The sequence below is a fragment of the Aethina tumida genome, chromosome 1 (assembly GCF_024364675.1).
Source record: "Aethina tumida isolate Nest 87 chromosome 1, icAetTumi1.1, whole genome shotgun sequence".
Classification (NCBI taxonomy): domain Eukaryota; kingdom Metazoa; phylum Arthropoda; class Insecta; order Coleoptera; family Nitidulidae; genus Aethina; species Aethina tumida.
Window position 1 is genome coordinate 70,013,548 of NC_065435.1, and position 18,699 is coordinate 70,032,246.

General features: G+C 32.8%; 1 protein-coding gene and 1 long non-coding RNA gene across 4 annotated transcripts in view; one reads left to right on the plus strand and one right to left on the minus strand.

The window, feature by feature from the left end:
• LOC109608827 (uncharacterized) overlaps positions 1-18,699 on the plus strand; it is a 127,453-nt gene that overhangs the window by 24,494 nt on the left and 84,260 nt on the right. For all 3 annotated transcript variants that reach the window (XM_049965793.1, XM_020025377.2, XM_049965794.1), the window contains exons 3-4: positions 6,622-7,089; positions 7,148-8,725. In XM_049965793.1, coding sequence (XP_049821750.1) covers positions 6,659-7,089; positions 7,148-8,725 — 2,009 coding nt within the window. In that variant the 5' untranslated portion in view covers positions 6,622-6,658. The remainder of the gene's footprint in view (positions 1-6,621; positions 7,090-7,147; positions 8,726-18,699) is intronic.
• On the minus strand, positions 11,862-13,050 carry LOC109608882 (uncharacterized). Its single transcript, XR_002192331.2, has 2 exons — positions 12,864-13,050; positions 11,862-12,757 (listed from the first exon to the last, which is right to left on the minus strand). It is a non-coding gene; the product is annotated as an uncharacterized LOC109608882 (long non-coding RNA).

The following is an 18,699-nucleotide window of genomic DNA, read 5'->3' on the forward strand; positions in this document are numbered from 1 at the left end:
TTATGAAATTAGTTAATTTGCAAACAGTACCAGCACTCACATTGACGGTTTCGTCTCTTGGTGATAGATTGTCAATGTGTAAAATTTCACGAGCATTCTAAAACTGTTTCTGTACTGATGCATCAGGTTTACGAGCTTCAACCCAATGTCCATCCGGTGAGAATTCTCATAATTAGTAAAAAGTGCATTAGCGTTCATTAGCAAGAGAGAATTGGCAGTTCAGACGATGAATTTTATCATTTTTACTTAATGTGGAATTCATTTGAACAATTTTTAATTAATTGCCACGTTTAAACCGACGAAATTAAATTAAAATCATGCATATTTTCTTCAAATATATTACGGATACCATAAATTGAAGCATTTATCCAAAACAGTATTTTAAATTCAATGTAAGGAATAAATATGTATTAACATATTATTTATAATTATTAAATTTTCTATTAATTAATTAAATACCACCTTTAGAAAATTTAAAAAATACATGAGAAATTGTTTAATTATTTAAAATATTTACAATTTGTTTAAACTTAAATTAATCCGGCCAATTTAAAACACGAATAATTTTTCAGTTAAATAATTGTCAAATTCTAATAAGATTAATAACCTTAACTATTAAAATTATTTTTTACGCTTATCTTACATATTTAATACATGAATTAATATTCATATGAAATTCTATAGAGATTCTATTTAAAAAAATTTCAGCCGATATTTTACTATATCTACCCATTGGATGGATATTAATTATTCATTCGCATAGAACGCCACGCGCGTTATTTTAGCCCGATCGCCATCGAAATTCAATTACACACCTATAAATAAATCGAACTACAACAAATCCATTCTGCACAAACGGTTTAATATAGAACATGTACGTGTCTTGTTTTGTGTCACCGGATAATCAATTTTAATCAAAGTGTCATTTAATAAGGCACGTCCGACGTACTGCACATCCAATCAAATTCACATCTGAAACGTACCATGTCCATTTTTTTTTCATGCAACCGGATTATCGTTTACTAAGGATTGGTTACGTGCATATGGTTGGGGTCATTTTGGAAACGGTGCAGTCACGGGGTTTAAAACAAGCACCGTTATCTGGAACGCTTAAGAAAGTCCTCGGGTTAATTTAAGGTGCCCCGCGAAAGCGGCGTTTTAAATTACCGTTACCTTTTAGCCTTGATTTACATTCAACAACTTCATAGCCAAACGGTTTGTTTTACTGCCCCGGTAAATTATGTTGAGGTCCCGCGGGGGTGGGACGTACAAAATCGGCAACAATGTTAATGGGGCCGAGAAACAAAAGTTTAAATTAACGTTATCCGCGAAATAAAGAAAAAGTTTTATCAGCGCCGAAATAATATATGGACCTCTCCCGTTTCGCTAGTGTAAAAAAGTTACCGAACTTTTTATGATCTTGTAATTATCGGTTGTTTTTTTTTTCGTAATCTTTATTACGCGGAAACTTTTAAGTATCTGCGGTTAGTTCCTTCCGTACACATTGCGTTAATATTTCATGACGGATGTTTTTGCCGGGCGCCTCGGATTTATTAAAAAAAAAAAATTATTTAAAATTCGAACTGAATACAATTACAAAACATTACTGAAATAAGAAAAACAAAAAGGCTCTTCGCTTAAAAACTTCGCCTCGCTCCTTCAATTTATGTCCGCTAGTTCCTGCACTGAAAATTAACATTCTAAAGCTATTCCATTAAAAGTAAAGAGTTTACAAATAGTTTTATTTCCGGAATATTGAATCGATTTAATGGATTTTAAATTTTAAATAGGGATGATTACTTTAACTAGCTTTAGTTTAAAAAGAAACAGTGCTGGAATTGTCCTTCTATTTTGCAATTTGCTTGAAAATATCTATATTATATTATAATATGAGAGTGTCTGAATAAATCAACACCTTCTCTGTTCAATATTGGATTCTGTAGAGACAATTGAATTCATGTAGTTTCTTAAAGGGTTTTTACGATACTTACATTGAACATATTTTATGTTATATGTAGATTTTTTGCTGTTCTTTTACTGATATTGCCTCGAAGGTACAATATCAGGATATGAGTGTAGGTCTAGACTGAAAAGGTGAAAGTCCCTCACAAAAGGATGGTTAAAGTGTAAGAAATCCAATTGAATATTGGAAGAAATAGGATACTGAGAGAAATAATATAAACCTCATATTCAGCTATATATAACTGTGAATCAATATATATATATATATATATATATATATATATATATATATATATATATATATATATATATATATATTCATTTTTAGGTTATTTTTACCATGCAATTAGTTTTATTTATTTTTTATAATATATAAAATATTTATTTACAATAAAATATTTCATAAATTCAGTTTGACATAATTAAATTTATGATTCTACGGATTTTATACACATTTGTAGGTTTTATACAGATACCACATAAATTATATAATTTTATTTAGATTTTATATATATTATAGATTCTCTAAATCTTATAGATTTTAAAGATTTTTACAGACTAAATTTCATACAAATTTTATAAAGATTTATATGTTTATTATATTTAGATAATATATAAATTAATCAGTTAAATTAAATATTAAATAAGTTTAATATTTAAAAGATGAAATTTTATTATAATTACTTAATCATTTTAGAATAATTAATAATTATTAGTTTATTATTAAAAAATAATGCTCTGAAGATTTAACTAAAATATAATTTAGTTTGGTATATTAACATTTTCATTATAAATGTAACTATTTAATTAATCTACATAGTTTACATAAAGTGATTGTATTTTTTAAATATTGAATTTTTTTATAATCAGTTGATTTCTATTTTTAAAATAATGCATGCAAATAAAGATTTTCCTTATATTTATTTGTCCACAAAGGTTAACTATTTTGAATTAAATTGAAATTGATTTTTGTTAGCTCGTCAATGGTTAATGTAACTATAAGTTCAACAAAGCTCTATAAAATATTTTGACAAAAATGTAATGTACTTTATCAGTATATATTTGTTCATATATTTTATCGAAAATTTAAATTGTAAGTATTTAATTACTCACAAATTTCCTTCTATAAAAGTTCAAATATATTTTATTTTCTAAAAAAGTTAATTCGCATTTTACATACAAGTACTATATAATATGGTACAGCATTTTTTTATTACATTGTCCCTAATAAAAGGATGGATGAAATTTGAGAGATCCAAATAAATATATGTCGAAATGAAATATGATACAAAAATGTCATATTCCATTTAAATAGTCTTATAACAAAATGACCTTTTATATCTATAGAATAAGTATAAAGAACTTTTTTATTTTTATAAAATTGGTTTTGCGTATTACGTTAAAACATAGAGAAGTAAATATATATATATATATATATATATATATATATATATATATATATATATATATATATAAATATCTTCTTAGACATACTTTTTTATATATCCCTTTTAAATATAATATCCGCGCGGCGTAATAATAATGTCTAGACCAAAAAGGAGAAAGTTTCACAAAAAAAGATGTCTGAAATGTGAGGAATTCAATAGAATACATCAAATAAGAAGTGATCAGTATCGCTTCTAACGGCTGACGATTTAATTTAGAAAATGATACAATGTTAAAGAAATCGAATGAAAAGAAGACGACGACATTTGAATTCGTCCTAATAAACTAGCACGTTGCAGTGTCATAATAAATTGCTGCGACTAAAAGCTTTAAAGGACACGCGTATCTGCAATTGGACCTTTTTTATTCAAATGTTAAATTTGTTACAACTGAGAATGAATTTAAAACAAAGAATGGGCGAGACTGTTTTTAGTTTTCGAGTCAATAGTAATCTTAACGCCATTTCCCAACAATGTCCACCTTAAAAGTTATAAATAAGCGTCATAAAGTAATATTTTTTACGAGGCCAGTAAATCTTCCATAAATTTACAATCATCATAAACTTTTTTGGTATATGCCCCAGTTTAATTTACCATTGGAACATGTTTTATGTACGCCGGAGAAAACGTAGGAACACCTATAAAATAAATTCGGCACAAAAAATATTATACAGTTTTACTGCGCAAGAAGAAACACGGATTTTCACTTACCCGGAACTTTTCCCCTGTCCATCGCTGAAATTTGAATAACTCTCTATTGTACATTTATCCACGTGGATTTTAAGTATTTCTGCACGCACCTGATGTCTGCTACACTTTTTTTTATTACCAAAATGATTTATGGGCCAATTTAAATTTTAAAACATGGTCTTCTTTCATGGAAAAAAGTATTCTAAAATTTATACCTCATCCAATTTAAGTTTGCTGGTTGTTCCATCATGATTTCGTCCTAAGATTGATATCAGCAACAAGAAAATCAATAAACTCAATGGAAGTTCGACAAAGTAAGAGCTCTACTAATAAGCTCATGTAAGCGGAGTTGTTTAATATTGACGACACTGTCATTTATGTCGGCTATGCGTCTTACGTGCTACTTTGAACTAATTATTAATTCCTTTTACTTCAATCGATGAAAACTTCACCCTTAGTCTTTAAGCTTGTCGCCAGAAAGTCATTAACAATTCATTGGAAATGGAAAGTTACTTTTTATAATGAAAATATACGGATCAAATATAGTTGACGATGTACTTACATTACTTTCGGCTGTGTAATTTTTAAATGTATAATCCCTACATTTTTTTATAACGATTTATGGTGTTAGTGTCATGAAGTATGAAATTATGTGGTTGTGTCTAATAACTTTGTTATTGTGATTGATAAAAAAGTTCATCATAAAAGGTTCGTTCGAAATGCATGTTTCCAATTGTACACACCAATAAACCGCCCATTAAAAAGATTAGAGCCTCATAGCATATAGAGAAGTTGTTTTTTTGGCCACATGTAGTTTCTTTTTTTGGCGGAACACAATAACACGTGTGGAAGGCGAATATTACACAGACAGTGATAAAACACGAACTGGCTTTTTTTCTCTCGTCAGATCCAAAATGCTGAGCAATGAAATATCTTTTCAGATAGATAATGATGAAATGGCCGAAACATTCGCCACTATTATGAACACGGTTGGAAATAATCCAGAACCGTAGTTATTAAAAATTTCCAGTTTCGTTTTTTGTTTTGTTACTTCGTTGGTTGTGTTTTCGTTGTTTTGTAATACAGAATAATTATAATGCACAACAACACTAACCAATGAAATCATGTAGGCGGAGTTTTCTGCTATATATCTCATTGTTACTAATTGCAGTGTTCTATTTTAAATAACCAATAAATGAGGCGTACTTTACGTTTTATGGTTGGTAATTTATCTACGAACCTAAACTATTATTTTAGAATCACTAAGTCTTTCTACTGAATTAATTATATCATCTTTAACAAGGTAACAGATAGTATATTCCAAATAAGGAAATTTTGAGCTTGTAATATTCATCCTCGAGGACGTTTCCATAAGCAAATAAAGAGAAAGGAGGCGTCGCGACGCGTTGTAACTAATTGAGCCCCTGATTACACGTATTGATTATCTTAAATGTAAATTTGTAGACACCGCAGTATAATTTCACTAATATATATTATACACATGGATGTATTGTGTACATACAAACATCAATCAATGTTCATAATGTAAAGAGCTGGATTGAGCAAACATTATTGTTGGTTTCTTCTGTTCAGCATATACGAACAAAGGAATATTTAAATGGAATATTTGATGTCATGTCTTAGAGTTAAAACAAAGACTCTTTCTCGTTCTTCATAATAATTAAATTAGTAATTTAAAAGGAGAGGGATGTGGGAAATAATTAACTATAGTTGGATCACAAATGATGTTTGTTTAGAGTCAGTCACTTGTATCTCTTCATAATCTTGATAAGTTAACTGCAATAATTTAGGTGGAAGACAAAGTCCGGTTCTGGGAGCGATCCATTCTGCGCTAGTTCAGCTCCCAACATCCCGACAGGCAGCGCTCGCTCGCGCCACATCTGATCGATATTTGAGTCTGGTCGGGCCGTTTGTTCCGTCCCGCACACTCCGGAATTTTGACGAGCGTCGCCGTCCGAACGAACGGGCCCGCTCCCATGAATCACACTCCTAATTGTAAATGGCGTGTCCGTATTAATTCCGACGGACAAACCGTGCGTCATAAATAACACCGAACGGTATGACGAGTCTGCGTCATTGTCATATCGGGGACACGATGATGCCGATTTATGTACGGGTGTCCGTTTTTCAGCTGCGAGCTGACCGACGGAAATTTTGATATTAATTGGTTCTGCATTTAGAGCAGTCCTCATCAATCTGGTGACCAACCATGCGAACATCGCATAAACTTAATCCGCTATTGTTGGCTTGTTGCACTGAGATAAGTGTACGTTTATGTGCTTTCTAGTCAATTTGAGTTCAAGTAGCCGTGATGAGATCCAAGGTTTGAAGGAGATCTAGGACAGTTAATACAAGTAGAAAGACTACTATAAGTATTCATCCATTAACAAGCTAAATCTAATATGGCATACGTGCCAAACATGTTCGATAGAAGTTTAGAAGAACTGACCGAATGATAGAAAATATCCGAAGAGCAAAATTGAATAAACCATTTTTGTTCCAGTTTCAAATGTCTTGACAACGGGCCCAGGGCCACCAGGATGCCTGCAGACGACGACTATGGACGAAGACAGATCACAATTCAGCAGCCACAGCCCCAGCCGCAGCATGGCTCCCCGTCTCCGGTTCCCGTTCAGTGTCCTGCTGGTTGTGTACCTCCACCTACGGACCATCGTCTGCAGCAGCAGCAGCAGCAGCAGCAGGAAGCGCGCTACGCGAGCGAGAAGTCGCTCCTCGAGGCGCCCGAACGCTTCATCGCCTCGGAACGGTTTAGTGATCGCGTCGGTACGGATAGATTTGGCTCGGAGCGGAGCAACTCCGACCGACTCCCGAGTGGCGAACGGTACCAGGGCGTGTCGGAGCGATTTCCACTCGGGGAGCGGCCACAGACGTCTGTGTCCAGCGAGCGGCTGCTGCCGAAGGAGATCCTCCAATCGGCGGCTATGTGTCAGAGTGACAAAACAAACGATAGGTAAATATCGCCTCTAGTAGTACCACGTACTGATATTATGAGTCTCTTTTCCTTACAGATATCATTATACGGAGAGAACAAGTTGCCAGAGGTACCCGGAACGGTATACCCCAGTGCAAAACGTCGGCAGTCTCGACAGGTACCACACGCACGCAACCCTGGACAGGTATTCCAGAACCAACACACCAACAGACCGTTACCACACATTGTCCTCGGATAAGGATAGATGTGGCGGCAACACAGATAGGTACACTCCAACTGACAAGTACCATACTGGTGCGATCGACAGCTTTAGTAGTACTGATAGACATTCTTCCGCACAAAGTGTGTGCTCTATTGAGCGCTACACACCGACTGAAAGACACCGCAGTGGTTCCAAATCGGACATATACAAGATTAGAGAACGATCGGCCAGTTCAGACAGGAAAGCCGAACGGTACCAGCAGTACCAGAACCACTATCCACTCGAACAGTACGACGGCAGATTCAGTTCCGAGAGGTTTCCCCCAATTCCGTGTCCAGAACGATTCGCGACGCAAGAAAGAAATGAAAGACCCGAAAGGATACAGTACGCTCAACAGGTTTCTTATATGGAACCTCCTTCTCCGGCTCCAGCTAGCGATCGGTTTATTCCGCCACCGCCTTTATCGCCTGAGAACACTCCTAGTCCTGATTGTTATCCGAATAATGCTTTCCCTTCGCCCACCACAACTGTTCCCATACCTGACCGATTCATACCGCCACCTCCTTTGTCACCTTCTCCAACAGAAACGTTCTCGCCTAAGAAATTGGAAAGGTACGATAAATCTCAGCGGTTCCAAGATCGGTACACTTCTTCTCCAAACAACTCCAACGATAGGTACCATATTCACGACAGGAAGTACTATGATAGGTACCAGAATGGAAGTAGTCACCAAAACAATCTCCATTCTCATGTAAGCAACAGTGACAAGTATGGTGGTGAGCGTTACATACCACCAAACGCCCACACACCTGTTGAACGATACGTCCCGCAACAACAGGAACCGTACTATCAGCAGTATCAAAACTATGATAGATACACAAACAAGTTCACAAACTCATCTGATCCGTACATGAGAAGAGATTTACCATACCATTATAGATTACCTTTACCGTACAACCCGAACCAATATCAGAGAATAAGGTACATGGGTACTCCTAACCGAGTTAAGTGTTGCCAGTTTCCCGACGGGTACCAACTATCCAAGTCCAGTCCCGGTTCGAGCTCGAGCAGCTCCGTAACCAGCCAGGGCAAGGAGTTACACCAAAAAGAAGTACAATGTGTCAATAACCTTAGTCTTCAAGATATGCAGTGCCAAAATTACCAAGGTAAGGAGTACCAGTGCGGATACCAGCAGGAGAAGGGCACCCAGTGCGGAGCCCTGCCGTGTCAGCCGAACGGTACCATTGTATCACCAAATCTGCGGAACGCGAAAGGACAGTGCCGTCACAGTATCTGTGCCAGTCCCAGTGTCGAGTACGTGGGAGGAGCCGGCGGAAGGCACGTATGCGCGACGCCGCCACCGAGAGGCAGCATCGGATCGGGCGATGGGTCCATGTGCAGCGAAAACTGTTGCACCAGGAGGTCGCAGCCTTCAATGCCAGTGACCGTTTGGTAAGTCACATTTGTTTTCTTCTCTGAATATATTATAAAATGTCGGAAGCTTTAATCAACAATAAAATGTAAATGTTTCTTATAAATTGTCGTTAATAAAGTCATGACTAATTCATGACAATGGAATTAAAAAATAGGATTATTAAAATAGCGACAGAAAAAAAATTAATATTCACACACTTGAATAACAATTACGACAGCTCAAATATTAAGTATATAAAATAGTAGTTTGTATTTTAAGACGGTGTTTATTTTAATTATACGTATTTCTAAAGCAATCTTATTTACGTTATAAAAATAATCTAGAAATATACAAAATTATCTAAAAATTCTTATAATATTCATTTCTAAAAATGAATAAACTATGTATTTAACCACTTTGAGCTAAAAAACAAAAGGAATGATATTGATGATATTACAGATATATAACCTTTGACCCTTAAGTTTAAATTGTAACAGCATGAGTATTTTATGAGAATGTGATGAAAATATAGTATATATAAAAAATAGTGACGAATGTAATAATAAACACATGTATGTAATGTATAAAATGAAGTATTTGTATAAAAACGTCTATAACACAGAAACAAGGCAAATACATAACAAATATACAGAACAAAAAGAGTTTGATCTATCTGAATCCATGTGCAATAAAGACAGGAAGTCTCCCACCATGGGATAGACTTCTACTGTCTCTGTCATGCATGATGTTTTTCTCTAAATTCAGACGGGTCAAACGCTTTTCCTACTGTATATTATCGATGTGTTGTCAAATTCCGACAATTATTTTCTTCCTCTGATAATTATTGACAACTTTATGTCCCAAATTTTAGTAACTCGTTGATTTGAATTGTATCCGCTCAATTGATACCATTTCATAGTTTCCTAGTTTCTTGGATTCTTCTCAGCCAGCACATTCAATATAGTTTTGCCTCTATTTTGGATATTTCATAAGTAATAATAAGAATGATTAATGACGTTTTTCATAATCATAGGTTAGAATAGACATAATTAAGTTCCATTGATTGATTCACTGTTCATTGTCACTGAGTGTATAGTATCACAAAATTGCACAAGTTTTTCTAATATAAATATATACTTCTGTAAACTTCAGACTTTTTTATTTAATAGCAGTTTTATTTATTGCTTTCCTATAAAATGTTGTTACTTGATTTTAATAACTTTGGACTAAAAAAAAATAAAATAAAATATTTAACAATTATGAATTAATAAAAGATAAAATAAAATTAAAAAAAAATATATTCCATAAATTTTGTGACAAACAATTATATATGTAAATTAAATTATTATATCAATTTAATAAATAATTAATGTGACCGTAATAAAAATTCATTTAGGCGTCAGATAACCCGGATTTAAATTTCCCCATTAATGATCCCATGATATAAAACCATTCACGAATTTAATTACCGGCCATAATTAATTTATTTGGATTGCCCACATTACGGGTAATTACACGAAATTTCATTCGTTAATATTTTTATTCTAATGTATTATACAAATTCAATTTTAATTTAATCTAACGCAATGTTGTAACTAACGAATTCTGTTGTTTGGTCCGAAATCAAAGATTGGCGCACTGTGAATTTTGCAAGGACATTATTTTACTGCATTGAAGTTTTAATAATAAAAATACCATCCTGTTTTCAAATCAAAACGGAACATAAATTCCTATGTTTGATATAATGTTCAATGATTTCCGAGTGTGCAGTTCATTATTGATGTAAGTATCTAGTATTTTGCATCGTCGTAACGTTTTATTAGTCTGAACGTAAAATTTTATGTTTATAACCGTTACTTTGTGGCAATTGCTTCAATCTGTGTAAATGTGTACTGGTTGACAATATTTCAGTAATATAAAAGTTTAATAAACTCCAAATATAAAAGTTTCGATGAGATTTATGGTTATTCAGAAGTTTTACAATTCTTCGGCTCGAGCACAGATTATTAAAAAATGTTATTGACGATATTTTCGTTATTAAAGTTATAAAAAAGAAGTGTGGATTTCTAATATACACAAAATGTATTAAAAGGTTGCCCGACGTTAAAACTTTTCACAAGTTTAATGTGCTTGATTTAATGTGAACACCGAAGCTGGGGTGAAAACGATTGCACATCCAAGGGGCGTGGTTATATTATCCAATTTTCGACTTGGGGAAACTCTACATGGTTATTAAATTCAAATAAAGAAATTTATTTTACATGTCACATTTGATATTCGAGTAAAAGAAAATTAATGCCGAAAAATTTGCGTTGCAAATCTCAATCCACCAGTTCCGACCGAGTCCAGTTAAATTATTCAGTGTCGGCGATATTATTTTTTTTTTATTCGAAAATATTGACTGACATGACATCTGCACGAACTCACTGGGGATACTTGCAAAATATTGACACGAATATTATATGAACTTTAGCGCTCGTTTTATATTGATTTCCGACATTGCATGCTGGTTTATCGCTTTCGAGAAATACATATTTCATGGGCTTTATAAGGAAATAAATGCATATCTAAATTTTATAAACTAACTGCTTTTTAATTCGCCATAAAATAGTTGTTAAGATACTTTACTTGTTGGGTTCGAACAAAATAATAATACGGAGAGCACGTTATTTAAAATTATTCGCCTGGGGCACCATTAATTTCGTTATCGATTTGTTTAGTATAAAGCTAAAAATTAATTTGACTTTGAATATATTAGCATTTAACTGAACATATTTCTTCGCTTTAATCCGAGTTGTACACTTTTAACAATTCGCAGTAAAATATCTTTGGGGTTGAATGTTAATTTACAAATTACCTTTAATTTTCGTTTAAGTCGTTATTTCCAAGTAAAATTTAAATAGATCGAATAAAGTTTAATTTCTTTTATAAATGTTTCCCTTACCCCCCATTACTTTTAGTGGCTAAACTTTGCCAGAGTTTTACTAATACTTAACTTCTTAATTAACAAATAGTTGGATTAATATATGTGCTTCTCATGTAGGTCAAACTGTTTCTGCAACTTCCATTAGAGCAATTAGTTTTGCTACCATGACCCGAATACACAAAACATTGCTATTCTTAAAAATAAATGCACAGGAGTTAATGTTAACTGATGAAATGAAACAAACTAAAAATATTTTAACAATATTTATTATACATTATATGGTACAGTGGCAAACCAAATAATTGTATAAAAAATGTTATAAAATTATATAATTAAGTATAACTATAAAATGTATATAATGTATAAAATGAAATTGTATAAAAAATAGTTCTATAACATACACAACACACACACACACACACATATATATATTATCGATGTGTTGTCAAATTACGACAACAATTGTTTTCTTCCCGTGATATTTATTGACAACTTTATGTCCCAAATATTAGCAACTCGTTGATTTCAATTGTATTCGTTGCTATGGGCAATATTTTCGCGCTAACCGTTAGTAATAACGGATCACCGTCGCTCAATTTAGTTTATAGTTCTTCATTTTAGTTTCCTAGTTTCTTGGTTTCTTGGTTTCTTTTCTGCCAGCACATTCAATATAGTTTTGTCTCTATTTTGGATATTTCGTAAGTAATAAAAAGACAATGTCTACGTAGAAAAAGAGTAATGACGTTTTTCCATAATCATATGTAGGTTAAAATTGAACCAATGAAGTTCAATTGATCGGGTCACTGTTCATTATCACTGAGTGTATAGTATCACGAATTGCACACATTTTTTTAGTGTAAGTGTATAACTTCTGTAAACTTCAGACTTTTTTATGTAATAGCAGTTTTGTTTGTTGCTTTTATCTAAAATGTGGTTGGTTACTATCTTACTTGATTCTGCTGCTCGACTATTTTTATCATGGAATCGACACTTTTGGTAGAATGACCGTTGAGAGAGCAGTCCCTCTTGATGTTTTTCTTGATGTTGATGGTGTTGTTGGTTTCTGGAATACTGGTACTTCTTGATTCTATACACTTTCAATTTAGCAGATACCCCGTTTTTATAAAAACAATGATCTTCCTTACTGAAATTAAAATTTTAAATTAGTTGCTGAGAATGAGCAACATAAAACAGTTAATACAAATTCAATAAATGATTAAATGTTTTTAAATACATTGTAAATGGCTTACCTGTAATTTAGTAGATGTTGTACGCTTCAAATAAATGATTAACCTATTCAGTTGTTTCATATTCCAGACTAGTATTCCAACCATGATAAAAATATTAGCACATTTTGCCACAACTTCTGCTACTGCTATTACATCTTTCTTCGTCCGACTACATTGCTTAAATGATTTGTTATTTGTAGTTTCTATAGTTAATACTTCAGTTTACAAAAAAATTGAATGTTGTTACTTAGCAACAATTTCAAAGATATCTTTGAGAAACATTCCAATTTATGTTGTTTGTTTGTATCATATAACATACACCGTTGGCTGACAATAAATAATTTAAATTCTTTTGTTTGTCGATATTTGTCATTACATGCAAAAAAATCATAGTAGATCAAAAGGTGTTTTGAGGTCGCCATACAAAAGAACGAGTCAAATATAAAATATGAAGTAGATTTATTAAATTAACTAACTAATATATGCGAGAATTGCGTGTACAATTAATCATTAATAAATGAAATTTTCGTTTGTATAAAAGAAATCTGGGCAATTCGAAATATGCAATGATTTTAAAAACAGTATAAATGAATAAAAAATGATTTGTCGTGATATAAAGGTAATAACAGGTCGTACATTTGACATTTTAATTATGTAAAAATCCAATAAATACAAATGTCCTGATTCAATTTTTAAATACCCTCGTTTAATATTAAATAGGCAACTAGCACTGAATTCATTATAACTCTTAACGTGTTATTTAGTTTAATAATTCCACGACTCGGAGAGGTAATTAATAGCGGTGGAACGATTATTATCAAGGGCTGACAATGATAAATTGTTACATGGGCGATTTTTCTTATTTTTCTTGTAAGTTGGCAATTTTAAAATTAATTAATATAAAAGATAGTGCTTTAGATGTGGATGTAATTTTCAGAGCTGCACCAAGTTTTCGCCGAGTTATTATATTTATCTTTGCCTGTAAAAACTACTAACAAAGACTAATTATTGTATCAGGAAAGTAATAGTGGTCGACCCAATTTTAGACTGTCACATAAAACTTGAGAAATTCACTTAATGAGACTCTCTTCCATCATTTTTTTTTTTAATTTTCCATGAATTATCTTATATGTGCTTTACAAAATTATATTTTAGAACTGAACGCGAGTAACACAGGTGTTTTAAAAGGATCCTTTGTGTTTTACCATGCACAATTTTCATTAAATTAAAACGAAAAAGTTCAATAAATAATTAAAATATAATAGGGTTCGTTCGAGTTGAGAAAGAACCAGCACAGCCACGCCTTTTGGTTGCGCAAGTGTTCCCTTTTATATTTCGGCACACACGTGACTTCAGGCAACCCACTCCCTACTTGAAATCACCTAATTATTGTTCCCCTCCACGATATTGTAACAAAAACAATGACCAAGCAAAAGATGGTAATTTCCTAACAAAATAAGATTAATTAAGAGATTTCCGATTAGGCTTAATAAGTTGGTGTGCGATTGCGATCGACCAAACTAACATGTGATCCGGTAATTGCGAATTTGAATGTCGGCCTTGAGAAAGTTTCCAGCTTGAGCGTTTTCAGGATCCCGGACTCGTTATCCGCAATCCCCTGTGGATTTCAGGACCGAAATGCCATTTCAACATATCCGAACCGTAAATGATGTTTATCTGGATCGCTAGTCTAAATACATGGAGAACTCACGTAATTAGTTATGGGAAAGAGAGTTCGGGAAAATGCCGCGGTCGTTTTATGAGACATCAGTTTTTAAATTGCCCTTGAATGATTATGCGCTTGGCTTAAGACTCGACGAAAATGGTTCGTTTAAATTCCTGTACATTGTACGTTTGTCTCTAAATAAAATTGTCTTGGATTACTTCCACTTTGTTGCTCGGCGTCGTCGTGTATGACAATTTCCGCAAATCGTATTTTATTTCTGGTTACCAAGCAAACAAATAAATGAAATCCCCGTAGAAAATTGAACGCAGAAACAGAATTAAGTTAACTGGGTAGAAAGCACGCATGCAGTTGCAAAATAGATTCAAGTTAATGCAACGAAACGAAAATAATAAACAATGTTTGATTATTGCAATTTTCCGAGAACCAGCGAGATGAATTTCAATATGTATGCTTGACCCACTAACCTAAATAAAGTTGCTATTATTTAACTCGCTGATGAAAACATATGATCATAGCAGCGGATATCAAATAAAGAGCCAGATTTATGATTGCGACCAGATTATTCCCATTCCTTTCAGCGGATAATAACAATGACAATACGCTATCGTTCCTTATTCAGAATTATTACAGTACAAAATATCAATAACATTTTTTTTAACAACGCGTATCTTCAGAAAGAAGAATAATCATTTTGATTTTTTATAGAAATTCCAAGATTCATCTAGTAAATGAAGAGGAAAAGGAATTGATGTCATCATGAAGTGCTCCCATGGAAGCCATAAAATTGAATTTAGGATCAATAGATTGCTCCGAGCATAAAGGATTTGTATGTAAATTTGAAAGTTTTACAAGTTGAAGGGTGAATCTTAATTAACCTAACGGAATGTCAAATAAGAACGAACAAAGAAGTTGTGTGACAGCCTCGAAAAATTAAAATACGGATCAATGATTGTGCCCGAAAATTAAAGGAGTTAATTTAAATGTTTTTAAATATTCTTTTGTTACAATAAAATTTTGTGCTGTGTATTTAGGACACCTTGCATGAGTTTCCGGATGGATAACTAGATAGTGAACTTTCATATTCCACTTTGTGAGAGACGACATTTCTCTCGTATAAAGTTTTGCTTATTCAGTCGTCTTTATCAAAGACCCGAAATTCTAAATGTCATAAGGGTTCATAGGAAATTGCGAGGAGCGGAATTATTTGAAAGGAAATTAAATATAATATGGTACATTACAAGGAGTTTCAATAAAAGACACGTGATTTCACGGGGACAATTTATTTGTAATTTAAAATCCAAAGTTGATACAAAATACAATTATAACCGATTAAACTTAAACACGCCCATTTAACCCTCAAAGTAACCTCCAGTCCTCAAAGACACTCACAGACCTCACAATCTATTGTATTAGGACATGAAATATTAATTAAAAGATTTTAATAATAATTCTTCGCCGCTCCCACATCAAAGTTCTCACCCCTTGGGTCGTGTCCCGTCCGCAGATGTAAATCCCCGCTAATGACTTAACGTGAGACCGTGCACGGCGGCGTTTTATCAAACGGGACCGGCATAGGGGACCGGTAATGCTCACGCAGCAAGGATTATGTGCCCAGATTCGGCGGTCGGGAGTCGGCACTTTCCATTGGCGGCGGTTTTCGACCCCCCTGAGTCCTTGTTTGTGTTATTCTAGGTGTTCTAATGAGGATGATGATTTAATCATGAGCGCAATCCTGCGGCAGACTGCGAAATTTGATCCTGCATGCTTAGCAGTGTTTCTTGCATATCCCTTAAAACAACTTGTCAACCGGCAAACTGCATATGTGTTTAATGAACCAACGCAGCAAACTTCTCCACCGATGTTTTCTTTCAAATAATGAACACGGCTACAGTTTTATACGGGACATAGAAGGGGTGCAAACGAGGCTCTCTTCGTTTATCTTTTTTTCTATCTTCCCTTCCCTTTTCTTCTCTTCTATACCCTTCTCTTCTGCTCTTTTTCCTTCTCTTCGTTTGTCTTCTACTCTTTCTTTTTGAATATATGTTTCAAAAATAGCCCGGTTTCATTATAAATATTATAACTGAAATTTAAAACGCCTGCACAAAATTATTTTAATTTGAATGTGCATAATTTAATAGAAACAATTTGCATATTTTAATAGTGGTTGAAAACCTACATAAAAATGAATATTGAGTATTGCATAAATTTAAAATAAAATACACACTGATTTTTCTACCTGAACTGAAACCAACAAAATTTAATTATATTGTCGATAAAACAGAATTGTGTGCGAAGGTTTTGAATAAATACTATTCGTAAATTTTCATAATGTGAAAATATAGCGTGTAATTTATTAAAATAAATTGTTACACGCCCTCTAAAATTCCGTAATGGAACATATATGTTTGTTGAGTTTGGGCAAATATGAAAAATATGTTCGGGAAAATTCGTTCCGGCATATAACAAAAGTAATTTTAGTTTTGCAAAATGTGAATTATTGTTACAAATCCGTTTATGCTACATTAAAATAAAAAAAGACCAGTTTGCAAAATTGTGCCGCAGGAAAAATCCTGCTAACACAATAACATGAATGTGAATATTTCATGTGAGAATAATATTATTGTTATTTTTGTGGGTACTAACATTTTTAAATGTGGTCCATTCAAAGCACGATGGATATCTTATCAGAGTGATTAAATAAATATACATAAAGAATTATTAAGTATTTTATAACAGAATGCGTTGCAAATACGAATAACGAATTGTTGTTGTAATTAAAAATATTATGAAAAACAAAGAAAATAAACAACAGTTTATTAAATTATTCCACGTTTTGTTTCCAACGAATAAATTACCACACCTATTTTTTAGGTGATACTGTTGATCCATCTAGGAATTACTAATAGATTAAGATCCACAATAAAATAATAAGAAACCCATTACAGTTTTAAGAAACAATAATATTTTAGATTTCAATGTTCGTAATCTTATGGAAAACACAACCTATGTTAAACTGATTTATTTATTCCACATTGTTCTATTTTCAGAAAATAAATTACCACACCTGTTTTCTTAGATCAATGATAATATTGTTGATCAAGTGAATTTTAAAAAGTTGTATCTAACACAAATAAATCAATTAAAATAATTAAAACGGTATTTTCACAGAAAAATTTATCACTTCTGTTTTATAGTTTAGATAAGTGATAAAATTTGTTCTAATAAAACTGTGCATTTTAAAAACTAAGTTTTGAAGTGCATTTTAAAAATTTGCCACAGAAATAAATTTACTATGATGCGATTTTAGTGGAATTTTCATAGAAAAATGTATCACTTCCGTTTTATATTCTAGAGTATGGTAAAGTGATATCAATGTTTTGAAGTAAATATAGTTATTCAATTTGTTTGTATACCTAAAGACTAAAACCCTTATTTAATTAATGTTTTATCAAACAGAAATATACCAACGTGTGACTATAGGAATTAGCAACAGTACAATGAATCATTACGAAACGCATTTTATGTAATTTACACAATTTTATAAATTCAATATAAAAATTTACTCATTACAATGGGTAAAAACCAAACGTTGCCGCTATTTCATATCCGTGTCAGGTGTTATAATTATACAGAAACAGTTTCGCTTTGGAATTAATTAATTAATAAATACAGGTGCAATCGCTCATCAGCCTATCTCCAGATCAAAGTACTAACCGAACTGAACACAGTTTATGTACAATTATTATCACATTAACAGTTGATTGTAATAGAAAGTGGTGGTGCGGCAACGCCGCACAGCGACAACGTGAGTCATGTATCTCTCGCCTTGCGCTCAGTACTAAGTGCGCGACTTTTTTGCCAGTTTGGGTTAGCTGTTTTTTGTCGGTTTCTTTATTAATTGTGAATGAAAACGTGTCGATAAAATGGAGGAGGATGATGTCGATGTAGAATTAAGACATATGTAAGTGGTAAACGGACGAACAAACGAAATAAACGTATTTTGAAGGTTATGTTTTGTTGTTTAAATTTAGTAAACAACCTGTTGCGATTCGGGATTTCAGGTGATTAAGCTGGTTAATCTTGGCTAATTTATATTCCAGACGACGTACCGTGAGATGTGATTGTAAAAAATGGTTAAAATCAATTTCGATTTGTAATTGGGACAAGGTT